Source organism: Centrocercus urophasianus, unplaced genomic scaffold (assembly GCF_019232065.1).
Source record: "Centrocercus urophasianus isolate 14NV4802_14NV808 unplaced genomic scaffold, USGS_Curo_1.0 seq_11, whole genome shotgun sequence".
NCBI classification, from domain to species: domain Eukaryota; kingdom Metazoa; phylum Chordata; class Aves; order Galliformes; family Phasianidae; genus Centrocercus; species Centrocercus urophasianus.
This window is the reverse complement of record NW_024884253.1, coordinates 23,234,428-23,249,113: the sequence shown is the minus strand read 5'-3', so window position 1 is coordinate 23,249,113 and position 14,686 is coordinate 23,234,428. Positions and strand designations below refer to the sequence as shown.

The window sequence follows — 14,686 nt, the reverse complement described above, 5'->3', positions numbered from 1 at the left end:
TTTTTTTAATTATTATTTCTGACAACTTAGTATGCATTGAAGTCACTTCCTGTCAAACATAGGTTGCATCTCTTGATCACACAGCCAAGAAAACTGCTTAAAAATCCAGACTTATAGGTTTTCATGAAAACTCTCCATTCTAACTGCTGAGCTAACTGACATTTACAGAGCCTGGCAAAATTTTGCTACCACTAACACACACACACTTTTCAATAGCAATCTTCATAGAATTTGCAAAGAAATCTGTGACTCTTTTTACACTTTCTAGTTCAACAGATAGAAAGGGTAAATAAATTTGGTTTTGTGAGCATCAAAATGTTAAATTCAGAAACAAGCCCCATTATTTTGTTTAATTGATAAATGTAACTGATTACTGATAGGATTTGTATTAGGTCTTGACACTTAGAATCACAGCATCATTCAGGTTGGAAAAGACCCTTAAGAACATTGAGTCCAACCAGCATGTAACACTACAAAGTCCACCACTAAACCATGTCCCCAGGTGCCACATCCACAAGTTTCTTAAGTATCTGCAGGGCTGGCAATTCCACCACTTCCCTGGACAGCCCATTCCAATGCCTGAGCACTCTTTCCATGAAGGAATTCTTCCTGATATCCCACGTAAACTTCTTCCCTTACTGCAACCTCCTTTCAGAGTTATAGAGTGATGAGGTCTCTCCTCAAACTCCTTTCCTCCAGATAAAACAATCCCAGTTTCCTCACATTCCAGTCCTCACATCTCGTTTTCTAGTTCCTTCACCAGCTTTGTTGCTCCTCCACGTGTTCTAACAATTCAGTGTCCCTCTGGTAGTGAGGGGCCCCAAACTGAACACAGTATTTGAGGTGTGGTCTCAACAGTTTTGAGTACAGAGGGACAATCACTTTCCTAGTCCTGCTGCAACTCTCTTCCTATTGCAGCCCAGGATGCATTGGCCTTCTTGGCCACTTGGGCACACTGCTGGCTCAAATTTAACTGGCTGAAGACCAGCATGCACAGGGCTATACTTGTCAGAATGGTGTTGATAAGCTATTAGAAAACAGCTTCATGGATGAGTGATTTTAGCTACAGGTATCCTGTGACTAAAATCTGTTTGCACTGTTTCCAGAAAACATAACTTTGTCAGTGCTCTGATCCATGGCTGGCATTTTTAAGGTAGAAGGTTGACATTTTCAATCTAAGCATCTTAATGTGCATGTATGCCATGTTAGATTTTGGAAGCAAATAAGAATATGCTTCATTCTGTGGAGGCTTTAGTGCAATTTAATGTATACTTAATTCACATAGAATAATTGCAAACCTTACTACAATCTGATTTTATGGCACTGAGTAAAGGAAAATATAACTATTTCTGATTCAGTATCTCAGATCATGATTGACTGCTTACATACTACATGAGTCAGAAAACTCAATAAGACCTCATTAAAACAATAAAGCCACTTTAAGAGTTTTGTGTATGGCTGCAACTAGTCTGTAATTTATTTTAATGCCCAATGAGCAAGCAACATCTTGGAGATAACAGAGGGAAATGAGATAACATATATACCTAAAAGTAGTAATGCAGCCCCTTTGCTCAACCAATGTTTTATATACCACTTAGCTGGAGTAAGATTTGGATGCTCTTTACTGCTGTCATGAAAACTGCTACACAGCGTTAACTTACTGGTTTTGGCACTGAAGAAGCAACTGAGATTTTCCTAGTACCAGAAGTACCACACATCCTACTCTGATTTCTTTATAAAGTACTACTGAACAAAAGACCTTCCTGAACCACTGGGAAGAAGATACTCTACAATACAATAAATATGAAATAAAGAGAACATAACAGCTGATACAGTCAGTGTCCTAGTCAGATGTCATCAAAGGTAACCCCTCAGTCACTGATTTCAGCGACTATTTTGTCAACACTGAGATACATTTCAAAACTGCCCCCTAATCCTGAAAATGTCTATTATGACAGTATGCAAAGCACAAATCATCTTATAGTTGTCATTGACTTGAATGGGAAAATCGAGTGTCTCTTTATGAAAAAGATTAATAAAGTTGTAGGTTTCTCTAGGCCCATTATGATAATCCATGATTTCTTCGTATTCTGAGAGAATTTAAGAAGCATTTTTTGCATGGAGCCAGTTGAGGTAATCTTATCTATCAAGAAGCACTCACAAGTCTTGATTTAAAGACTTGTGTGACAGTGAACCTATCATATCCTGAAGTGTTCCACAGTTAGCACAGTTAGTTACCTGAGATATTAGTTCTCTCTCTTTTTTTGTAATTTCAGCTTTTAGTCAATGGATTTTATTAGGAGTTTGCTGTTAAACTACCCTTTTTGCCCAGAAATTGTAATTAGTCAAACTAAACTTAGTCACAGTAAGGCTTTATTTAAGCATTTGATTTATGTGTCAGAGAGGAAAAAGGGATAGATTTTTTTTTTTTTTGGGGGGGGGAGGGGGGCGAGAGGGGAGGCATGTACATAATCCTGTTGTACTTGGTCCTGAAGACATCCTTGAGAAGCCAAGAATTCTGGAGCAAGCAGGCATGGTACATCAGTGCCCTTGGCACAGACAGGGAGAGCAGTGGCACACAAACAGCCCTGGCAATCCCACAGAGACATCATGACTGCAGATCCCATGATGTCAGTTTCCAGAAATTCAGAATTTAGTCCCCTTAAAATGTGTTTTCTAGACAGCTTGCAGTCCTTGCTCTCTGCCCCTAAGCTATAAGTATGCTTTGTGATCACGGAGAGCCTTACTTTCTCAGGTCTCATCAAATGCCTTCTGTTGTTTGGTTGTTTTTCTCTTGCTTAGTTACTGCTGCTGCTTTTCTTTGGCATGCTCTGAGGAGTATTTCTCATAGCTTGCGATGTGTTTTTTCAATGATTTGTTCACACTTTTGCATCTTCTATTTTCATCCTGTTCTGGTATTTTCAAGGCCTTTGTTGCTATCCCACATTACAGTCCACAATAGATGTCTGGTACCAACCGCCAGTTCAAAGAACAGGTTCTCACAACAGGCTGATAACCAACCTAACAGGTCAGGATTGAGGCCTTGAGAAGTTAGAATTAAGCCTGCTAGCCATGGCAATGCTCTTCTTAATTATTCTCATTTATTCTGTTGCATGGCAGTAAAGGAATTAGCTCTCCTATGCTCAATGGAGGGTCTGAAATCCTACATAATCTTGACTTCAGTTGTGCTGAGAGGTGTTCAAATAAGGGTGACATATTATACAATCACAGAGTCATTAAGGCTGAAAAAGGCCACTAAGATCATGTAGTCCAATCACTGACCCATCACCACCACGCTCACTAAACCGTGTCCCTCAGTGCCATATCTACACCTCTCTTGAACACCTCCAGGGACAGTGACCCCACCACTTCCCTGGGCAGCCTGTCCCAATACCTCACCACTCTTTCTGAGAGGAAATTTTTCCCAGTGTCCAACCTAAACCTCCTCTCGTGCAACTTAAGGGTATCTCATGCTATCACTGTTACCTGGGAGAAGAGGCTAACCCACACCTTGCCACAACCTCTTTGTTGTAGAGAAGGCAGTTGTAGAGAACAATAGGGTCTTCCCTGAGCCTCCTCTTCTCCAGACTGAAAAATCCCAGCTCCCTCAGCCACTCCCCATAAGACTTGTGCTTCAGACCCCCCCCCAGTTTCGTTGTTAGTGTTGTTGCAGTGTGACAGCTGGCAGCAGAGGGGCAGTCTGACACAATGGCATCTGACACAGAAGTGCGTAAGAAGCAAAGTGTGGGACTGAGCTTCTACATGGAAAAAATGGCACTACTGACATTCACTGATTCTTGCTGAACGTTGATGGAGACCACACAGTGGATACGAGCACAGTGAGGCAGTGAGCAGTGAAGTTTCTGCAGCAGTGCCAACAACACCGGTCACTTCCACTGGAGCAGATCTTTAGGAGACAGCACGCAGGCTACTGTTTGTTGCTGGTGAAAATGCACAGCTAATGGCGGCAACTGGGCTGACAAATAGTGTTTTGTGGCTGAGAGTTTGTTCCATCAAACAGCACGACTGTATATGTAGCGCTCTTTGTATCTGCTGAAGTTTCCATGGAAATAAATAGGAAGCATTATTTTCAGAGCGAGCTATGTCCTTCTTTCCGTTTCTAAAGACAGTCCCATAGGCAGCCTTGGATCAGCTAGGTGATTCGAGCAAGCCACTCCGCAGGTGTTTTTGCCGAGGGGGTGCTTCAGCCTTACGATCGATCAGACAGGGACGGCCGTGCGTCTCCCTCACCGTCGTCCTGCGCTCTCACACCGCCCACCATAGAAACGCTGCCACCGCCGGGCTCAGGGCCCAGAACGCGAGGGCTGCCGAGGCGGGGAGAAGCCGCTCCTCTCAGCGGCGGGGCAGCCCCACGACACCGGGGCCGCAAACAACCGATCCCGGAGGCGCCCGAAGCCGGAACAACCGAGGCGCCCCAGCCCCGCCGCGGCCCTCCCCGCACTGCCGGCGTGGGTGGAGGGCGGGGCCGGGCGGCGCGGCGCTGCCGGAAGCACGCGGCTCCCGCCGGGGTCGGGTTGAGGGCGTCCGGCGGGCTCGGGCCTGCGGGCGCCCATGGAGGGCTCCGAGGACGAAGAGCCGGAGGCCGGCGGGCCGCTGCAGCAGCTCGTCAAGCGGCAGCGCAAGGAGAAGCGCGAGCTGCAAGGTGAGGAGGGCCGGGAGCAGGGAGCGGCCTGCCCGCTGGGACAGCGCGTGGCAGCGAGAGAGGCCGAAGGGGCGGCGGCGGTGGGCGCTTTCTTGCGTTAGCGTGTGTCTCCCGGCCCGGCGTTGTGCTCTTTTCGTTTGTTGTGAAGGGAGACGCGCTTTGGTGAGGCAGTGCAGAAGCGCTTGCCGAAGGGACCCGCATGGCCGCGTGTCATCGCTCGCGGCGCGCTGCGGCCTCCGGGCTCGGCCGGCCGCGGTGACGGCGGTCACTGCAGCGCTGCGTCCGCGTCTCACCGATACGGTGCGGTACCACGGCGTGACTGAGAGATCCTTTAGATGGGTTCTGTTGAGCTGCAACAAAAAAGGTTGACCGTTACCTTTTCGTTAAGCGTTTCCCATTGTTGATGTATCGATACGAGCTTTTCCTTATCTGCGTTCTTTGGTATTTAATGAAAGAGATCAATTTGCAGCCTTTAATCAGAAGGCTAGTTTGGCAGTGTATTATTATTATAGGAGCATATTGTTTGGGGATGTATCTTCATCCCTCAGATAAAGCAGATATTGAAAAGAGAGGCAGTAGTCAAGGGGTCCTGATAGATGAAAAACTTGACATGAGCCGGCAGTGTGTGTGCAATCCAGAAGGTCAACAGTAACCTGTGCTGCATCAAAAGAGGGGTGGCCAGCAGGGACAGGGAGGTGATTGTCCCCCTCTGCTCTGCTCTTGTGAGGCACCATCTGGAGTACTGCGTCCAATTGTGGACCCCGCAATACAAGAAAGACAGTCGGAGAGGGTCCAGAGAAGGGCCACGAAGATGATCAGGGACTGGAGCACCTCCCCTTTGAAGACAGGCTGAGGGAGCTGGGCTTGTTCAGCCTGGAGAAAAGAAAGCTGTGGGGTGACGTCATTGCAGCCTTTCAGTACCTAAAGGGAGCCTGCAAACAGGAGGGGAATCAACTCTTTGAAAGGGTTGATAACTGCAGGACGAGGGGAAATGGTTTTAAGTTGAGGGAGGGGAGATTTAGGTTGGATGTCGGGGAAGTTCTTTACAGAGAGAGTGGCGAGGTGCTGGAACAATCTGCCCAGATTGGTTGTGGATGCCCAGACCCTAGAGGTGTCCAACAAGGCCGGATTGGATGGGGCCCTGGGCAGCCTGGTCTGGCATTAAATGGGGAGATTGGTGGCCCTACATGTGGCATGGGGGTTGGAGATTCATGATCCTTGAGGTCCCTTCCAACCCTGGCCATTCTGTGATTGTGTGATCTGGAGACCCAAGCACAGGAAAGACATGATGCTGTTGAAACGAGTCCAGAGGAGAGCTGTTAACGTGATCGAGGGCTGTTGGTCTCCTGTGAGGAAAGACTGAGGGACTTGGGCTTGTTTAGCTTGGAGAAAGCACTGGAGAGACCTCACTGTGGCTTTCCAGTACTTGATGGGTCCTTATAAACAGGAGGGAGAGCGACTTTTTGCGTGGGTAGATAGTGATAGAACAAGGAGGTTTTGAACTAGCAGAAAAGAGGTTCAGATTAAATGTGCGGGGGAAGTTTTTCACTGAGAGGGCAATGAGGCCCTGGCACAGCTGCCCAGAGAAGCCTGTGGATGATCCATCCCTGGAGGCATTCAAGGCCAGGTTGGATGGAGCCCTGGGAAGCCTGATCTGCTGGGTGGTAGCCCTGCACACAATTCAAGCCTGCTTGAATTACTCCTTCTTGAACCCATTCTGCTTTATATAATAGTAGCATAGAACACTTCAGTGTCATGATTTCAACTGTTAAAAGAATATATGTAATGTAAAATGCGGTGTGATATGCAGCCTGATATCTGAACTGTTAAAGCATTCTGATATCTTGAGATACGTAATTTTTTCTTTATGGCTAGCAGTCTTCCTTTAGGCCGTGACTGTGGAATTGCTGTAACATTTTATCGCACTATTTTAACAGCAAAAATTCAAGGCATGAAAAATGCTGTTCCCAAGAATGATAAAAAGAGGCGAAAACAGCTGGCTGAAGAAGTCGCCAAACTAGAGGCAGAACTTGAACAGAAGCACAAGGAAGAATTAAAGCAGCTGAAGGAAACTATGCCCGAGCAGAATAAGGTATATTCCTTAACCTCAGCTGAAGTTGTGTGGATACAATTTGTGTTCAAACTTCTTTAACTTTTTTAAAAATTATAATGAACTAATGTGTAATTTTCTAAAGCATTTCTCCTTTTACTCTCTGTATTTCCTTGTAGTAACTCTTATAATCTTTGGAAAAATTCAGCTGCTATGTTGGTTAAGCAAACATTGCTGGAAGAAGCATTTACTTGCATTCTTAATGGTGAACAGTATTTGATTTTGCTCTTACAGCTAAGTTAATAGCTCAGGCTAATTAATAAATAGTATGCATTTTTATAGTTCTCGTTATGTTGTCATTCTCGTTACTGTAAGCAGTAGGCTACTCGAGTACTGGACTGGTGAACTTCAGTAGGCAATTGAAAAATGTATTCTGCTTGGTTTTGTGATTCTGGCAACAATATAGGTGACATTCTTTTTTTGCAAATACATTTCCTGTAGTCATAAGAGTTTTGACTTAAAGGCTGCTGTTAGGCCTTGTTGGCAGTACAGCTACTTGAATGTTTCCAGTGTGCTGTGCTTCATTTTTTACAGAGGCTTAGTATTATTCCAGTTTAACTGCAGGAAATACTGACGAGTAAACTATATATGAGCATTTAATTAAATAATGTACAGAAATTAACCTATGTTTTAGCAATTACTAAATAAAGTGACTGAAACTCCCATTGCAAACAATTTGCATTCCACAGACTTAATTCTGTATATCCAGTCCTGAAAGAAACCCTTATTTCTAACATGTACTTGAGTTTAAATGCAGTTGATGCACGCAGGCCTGTTCATATACTTTCTTCTATCTAAATGGCAGTACAGGTTGCAGCTAAATTGGCACATTGGCACAACATGGTTATCTGTGACTGATGCTGTGCTCCATGCTCATCTGTCTCCTTAAGTGACTTCCTAACTTCGACTTTTTGCTATGTAAATCTTGTAAAGAAACAAATAAAAGCCTGTCTCTGCAGTGCTTTCTGGACACAAATGTTTTCTAACTTAAGGAGGAAGTAAGCAAGTTGGCCTATTGCTTGAAAACAAGAGAGAAAGATTAGTGAAAGACTTTCAGACAAATTGCCTTGTCTGAGAAGAATCTACTGAGATTCCTTTTGAAAACTTTTCAGTTGCGAGCCCTATAACCCTATGCAAACCTTATGTAGTAGTCTTTAATCAGATTCTTAAGCAGGTGTTTAATTCATAAGCATTAAACTTAACGCTTTTTTAGGTTAGTTTCAGTGATTTGTTTCATTTTTGCCAATGAGTTGTCAAAGTAGTAGCTAAAGTTCCTGTGGCAATCATAGAGTTCCCTGTGAGGATTTTGGTTTGAGATACCTGTTGGTCTTCTCAGATTTATTTCTTGACTTCTCTATTCAGACCAAAAGTACACCTGTGCTTTCCAGGGCAACATCTGGTTCATACTGTAATGAGATGAGTTTTGACATTCTGTCTTAGAAATGTCAATTCTTCGTCTCTTCCAAGTACTTATTCTTTGTTAAGAAGGGTGGAGCCTTCTGATTTAACTAGCACTGAACTTGGTAACAGCTCTCTGGCTGTTTCAGCTTAACATGCATCTGCAGGTAAACTCCCCAGCAGCCAGTAAGCATGTGTTCAAGCTTCACTGTGGAAGCCTGTAAGAGAACATACAGAATTGTGCAATTCACAACCATTCGTATTTTGAGATGAAAGGAAGAAGGTAATCAGATGGTTGGGATGTGAAACGCTTGACTGACAGCTATGAGAGGCTTTGTGGCATGCTGATCTTTGTGTAAAAACATTGTACGTATACACTGAGGCTACCTTGGAGCAGCTTAAAATTGTTTTAGGAGATGCTCATCTCGATTATTTATACCAATAAGAACTTTTAATGCCTTTTTTTCTCTTTTCAGATAGATTCTATAGCTGATGGTGTTGCAAATTTCGAGCTTGAGGGACGGGAGCAGCAGATTCAGCATCCTCGAATATCGAAAGCACAGAAGAGACGGGTATGATATAACATCAAAACATTTTACAAATATTTGATTAAGTTCATTTAAAATAAACTGTAGTAGCTGGTAATGATTTTACAGAGGGCATTATCTGGATAATTCAGTATTGATTTTGCACCTACTGGATGTCTTGAAAACTTGTGAAGTTGCTATGTAGTCATTTGTAAGCATTTTTAAAATAGTTGCACTTCTTTACATTCAGCTGGAAGTCTGAATAGATGAGGAGGTAGAAGACAGGAGAAAAAAACCCAAAACAATTCTAAAAAACAGACAGTTTTGTAAGAATTACACTGGAATTACTAACAAAGAAATAAAGTAAAATACCATAGGATATGTGGAAAAAATGAAAGTAATAGAACATCACAGATTCAACAAATGAACCTTAATAATGAAGTTCTTGTAAATTTGTGAGTTTGGGAATTTATTGGTCATTTAGCATTTGCTAAAACTTGGGTTTAGGTTTCTGAAACTTAGTAGTACTGATTTCAGAGAACGTTTCATAAACTTCAATGTACTGAGGAAGCATTTCAGTTAAAGAGTTAAAGACAACTATTAAGTGAAGAGCTGTATAGACATCTTCTGAAGTCTAATAGTTGATATAATTTATGTTTACAATCTAAGGAAAAAAAAGCTGCCTTGGAGAAAGAAAGAGAAGAAAGAATTGCTGAAGCTGAGATAGAAAATCTAACAGGAGCAAGGCATCTTGAAAGTCAGAAACTTGCCTCCTTGTTGGCAGCAAGGCACTTGGAAATTAAACAGATTCCTTCAGATGGCCATTGCATGTACAGAGCTATTGAAGATCAGCTCAAGGATCACCACAACTCCTGGACTGTTGCAACTCTGAGAAATCAAACAGCAAAGTATATTCAAAGTCACTTTGATGACTTCCTACCATTTCTTACAAACCCCAATACTGGAGACATGTATAGCAAAGGTAAGAGTTGTAGTGTAAAACATTTTAGAAACCATTATAATGATTTCTGACATTATTATTGCCCTCTGTTACAGCTGAGGTGTGACTAAGTCGTTATTATATATTTGTTTCTGAACTTCATTAGTGTATTGGTTCTGCTGTGTTCTAAATGCTGTAGAAGTTAACAACTGTTTGGCTAATTTGGAATTCAAAAAGCAACAGCTCAACTGCTTGCAGTTACAAGATACTAAAAATATATCTCACTAAGAATTAAGCATAATACTTGCTTTCATATTCTATTCTAGACTCTCAAAACAGTAATTTTTGAAACACATATGCAATTTCATGCTTTTTGTTACTAACAATTCCTTGAATAAAAAGTTCAAAGTGTAAACTTCTGTTTTTCCCCCATAACTTTCCTTATTTCTGTCTTCAGTCTTCATTTTTCTTTCCAAAACAGTTGTGCTTTTTGTTTCTGGTTTCTACTGCTTTTTTTTTTTTTTTTTTAGTGAGCATGTATATTTTCCCATGTTTGGACTTTTCAAGCTCTAGTTGTTCATTGTGCAACTGTTATTTTTCCTTAGTTGCTAGCTCTCAAAGGAGAGGACTACTAACAGTTGACTTTTTTTTGTTTCCCCACAGAGGAATTTGCAAAGTACTGTGATGATATAGCAAATACGGCTGCGTGGGGTGGTCAACTGGAAGTAAGTGTCGTATTCACTCAGTTCAGAATTTTGCAAATTATCAACTTATCTTTAAAAAGGGACTTTTTAGGAAGTAGTGCCTGTAAGAATAGGGAAACATTCGTAACTTTCTTCTGCTGCAATTTTCTCCATGTCGGCATTTCTGATGGTCTACTGATGTTCTGTTTGACAACAGGTAAAGAATTCAGTAGCTTAAAATATTGTTAGAAAGAATGACAGTAGCGTTAGGGGAAAACTTTGTCTTAAGGGGAAGAAAGCATTTTTTTGTCGTGCAAGTTCGTGGTAGGTGGACTGTGTTCAGTTTTGGGCACCTCAGTACAGAAAGAAAATGCTGAGGTGCTGGAGCAGGTCCAAAGAATGGCAGCAAGGCTTGTGAAGGGCTTGGAGAATGTGCCCTTCAAGGAGAGACTGAAGGAACTGGGGTTGTTTAGTTTGGGGGAAAGGAGGATGAGGGGAGAACTTGCTGCTGTCTTCAAACACCTGAAAGGTGATTGCAGCAAGAGGGGGGTTGGTCTCTTCTTACTGGTGACAGGTGACAGGATGAGGAGAAATGGCCTCAAGTTGCACCAGGTTGGGTATCAGGAAAAACTTCTTTACAGAAGGGTTGTTAAGCACTGGAATAGGCTCCCCAAGGAGATGGTTGAGTCATCATCCCTGGATGTGTTTAAAAACTGTTTGGATGTGGTGCTCAGGGACGTGATTTAGCAGTGGGTTGTTAGAGTTAGGGTTGTATGGTCTGGTTGTGTTGGACTCGATGGTCTTTAAAGTCTTTTCCAACCTAAGCAATTCTGTGATTCTATTACAGTTGGACTAGATGCTCTTGGAAGTGATTTCCAACCTTGGTGTATCTATGATTGTATAGTAACAAAGCTGACTATAATAGAGCAGTGTTGGATTTTGTAATAACCTTTAAGGTTGAGAAAGTACGTTTTAGTTTATGTCCTTATTTTTTTTTTTTTACTGCTTTCTGAAGTTATTATGTAGCTAGCACAATGTTGTGTGTTTTTATCAAGATAATAAATAACTTAAGGCAATTAATTAGTTGGAAAAGTTGGAAGTTGTTTCGCTTTTTAATAAAGCTTAGTTTGTAACAAAATTTGAAATGTTATAACTAGACTCATGTTTGCTAGAACTAAATAGTATGTCTGCTCCCCACTTGGATTTAATCGTGTTACTGAATGGTTGGTTTTTTTTGCCTTACAGCTAAGGGCTTTGTCGCACATTCTGCAGACACCTATTGAGGTGGTGCAGATGGATTCCCCTTCCATTATTGTTGGTGAAGAATATTCAGGCAAACCAATAATACTTGTGTAAGTATGTAATTTTACCCATTCTCAAAATTCTTACTAACATTAATAAAAATTTCTTTTTTATTATTATTCAAAGCATATGTCAGTCTGTGTCTGAAAGTCACCAACATTAAAACCTGCCCTTATTTAATACTCTGCTTTTTTTTTTAATGACCATTTATTTTTCTGTGCTAAAGCTTGAACTTAATCTGTCCAGTGCTGTTAATGTTTGACGTGCAGTATATTTTAGTATATTTTAAACTAAATATTTATTTTCTAACTTTTTTTCAGGTATATGAGACATGCTTATGGATTAGGAGAACATTACAATTCTGTAAAACTTCTAACAGACACGGCTACAGAAAATGGCAGCTAGTATTAAAAAATCCACATTAGTAACAATTGCATCTTGATATGTTGGGCTCCAGACAACTGTTAGATGGACTAGAAAGTAAAACTAACTGGAATGGATAAAAAATGGAAAAAAAGATGTTTGAGGCTCTGCTGGGAATCATAAACAGCTCTTTATTTGAAACACGGAAACAAAATGTTCCACACACCACAGTATTTTGAACTTGTTGGTATTAATCATATTTAGAAAATCTCTAAAATACTGACTGTGTAGGTCAGAACTCTTTTTCTGTTGGTTGGTTTGTTTTTCTTTTCGTAGAACTTCATCTCATGCCACTGTGAAAATACTCAGCAGCAAATGGTTAATCTGAAATGTGCTAAAGAATTAAGGTTACTAGGTAGGTTTCTGTTGCATTATTTCTTGGAGATCTTCATGATCATGGAAGAGTTGAGGACTTCAAAATAATTGATTTGTTTAGACTGATGGAGTATTGTTTGCTGTATTTTAGTTCCATCAGAATCTAGCTTTAATAATATATTAGGGATCCCCTTTATTTGGGCAGGGAAGAGCTTGACTGAAGGAGTCACAAAAAGTGTCTTAAAATTTTACAGGCTTTTATCAAGTTTTTTACAAGATCTGAGGGCTTTACTTTTATTTTGCTGTAGGATGCTGTTAATGCTGTTCCTAGTACTGAATCTCTTAGGTAGAGAATTGTTGCTAATGACTGTACATCATAACATGGATGAGTCAGCTGTGCTGTTTATCCTTCATCTGTGTGTTTTGATGGTACAGAAATCTTACAAACAGGTCCTCAGTTTCCTTAGTTCAGGTAGTGAGACTTCACCTGAACTCATCATGCAAGGACCTGCTGATCTATGCGTGGCCTAAAATGCAGTATTTTATAAGGCTTAAAATGGCTGGTTGCATACAAGTGTAAAAATAACCACCTTCTCTTACATCAGTAACTTTAAATGTGATATGCAAAATAATTTATGTTTTCCTTTTTATGCACAGAGAAGACTTGAAAGGCTTGTGTTTTACTTTTTGTTTGTCTTTTTACATTGGAAATGTAGATTTTTGTCTATTTTGGAGTCAATTATGACTCCAAAACTGGTATCAAACTGTAATGCAATCAGTTGTTTCTTAATCGTAGAAGTCATTTTGATCTATAAGCCATAGCCTATAACATCATAATTGTCTGCATTATCTTAGTGCCAGTAAGTTGCTTTGGAAAAAAGCAGTTCTTGTCAGATTTCAACATGTTTGCACTCAGTTGAAGATTATGAGGTAACAGTGCACACATTGTAATCTTTTGATGAATTTAGCCAGTGGATACATGTTCATAGGACTTAAAAATTGCAAATCTGCTCTTAATCAAATAGATAAATGTTCACTTTATGGATCAGGTTCTGTCTGAATGAAACACTTAGAGAGAGGGAAAAGTGAAAATAAAAAAGCAGTCATAGCAGAGGTCTGTGAGGGGCAAAGAGGTGCTGGTTGAACAAGCAGAACACGTATTAAGAGTTTTTTAGAATGGTTTAGGTAACCATGTATTAACAAGATCAAGAATTTGCTGCATTCTTATTTATCAGACATAGTGCAGCAAATGTAGCTCTATTTACAGCAGCTGTTCCACTGCAGAATTTTACTACCTTGCCTGTATGAAACCACGTTTTTAACAAAAAAGATGTCTCTATTCATAATACCACTATGAATTTTGCTAAAAATAATAATTTCAAATATTATTCTCAGTGTTGCTTCAAATTGGCATGACACAAAAGCATATGCTGCTTTTCGTAGATACCTTGTGAAAGAAGTTCTTTGGTTTGTTGGGTTCTCATGTTTTTAACTGGTAAGAGGAAGATGTCAGAATCCTGCAATGCCTGTACTAACAGTTTGTGCTGTTTATTATGTTTACAATCTGTATAAAGAAAAAGAATGTTTTAATAGAGTGGGCAGAAGATCCTTGCTCGTGCTGTGTGGAACTTGCCAAAATGTAATAAATTGGTTTATATGTGGCATTTTTTGTTGTGGTCACTTCTAATTCTGTACATGAATTGTTCACTTCTTAATTTCTAGTATTAATAAATTTACTAATTTTTATGACTTTAGGATCCTGCTGTAGCATGAATTCTCTGCGACTCCTCCCATTCAAGCAGACAGAGGTTTGCTCTTTGTAAAATTGTGTTTGTAGATGAGTTGCATGCTCAGCATTGTAGCAATTTTCAGAATAATTTATTTGAAAATATCCTTGAATTTCTCTGTAAATGAAAATGACCAAGTGAAATGGAGTTCTCTTCAGAATCTTAATTCTGAATATTAATTTCCTGGTGAATGTGAGACACCTGCCTCTACCTGTCACCATCAGACTCCCCCATCACATGCCCTTCTCAAAAGTCCTTTCGCAGCTTTCTTGTATGCCCTGTTCAGATATGGGAAAGCCGCTATATTCAGGTATTGGAAGTGCCTCCATTTCCTGAACCTTGCCTTTTAGCAGCCATTGCAGAGCGCTGCGGTTCAGGCTCACCCTGGGGGCTGCCATCTAAGGGCAGTGCTGCCGAGTGGTGGTGGCTGGCAGGGCAGTGCCCGTGGACCAGGCCGGGAGGGCTGGGCCTTGGTGGGGTCTGGGGCTGTCTATGGGGCTGTCTGTGTGCTATGGCGTAGTACGTCTGCAAGGTGGGA

At 41.1% G+C, this 14,686-nt stretch overlaps 1 protein-coding gene across 1 annotated transcript; it reads left to right on the top strand.

Annotated features, from left to right (window-relative positions):
- Positions 1–4,549: 4,549 nt before the first annotated feature.
- OTUD6B (OTU deubiquitinase 6B) lies at positions 4,550–14,115 on the top strand. Its single transcript, XM_042809061.1, has 7 exons — positions 4,550–4,663; positions 6,601–6,755; positions 8,648–8,743; positions 9,368–9,680; positions 10,302–10,363; positions 11,567–11,673; positions 11,944–14,115. Exons 1-7 carry the CDS (start codon positions 4,573–4,575, stop codon positions 12,026–12,028), a joined length of 909 nt encoding a protein of 302 aa, XP_042664995.1. The 5' UTR covers positions 4,550–4,572; the 3' UTR covers positions 12,029–14,115.
- The last annotated feature ends 571 nt before the right edge of the window (positions 14,116–14,686 follow it).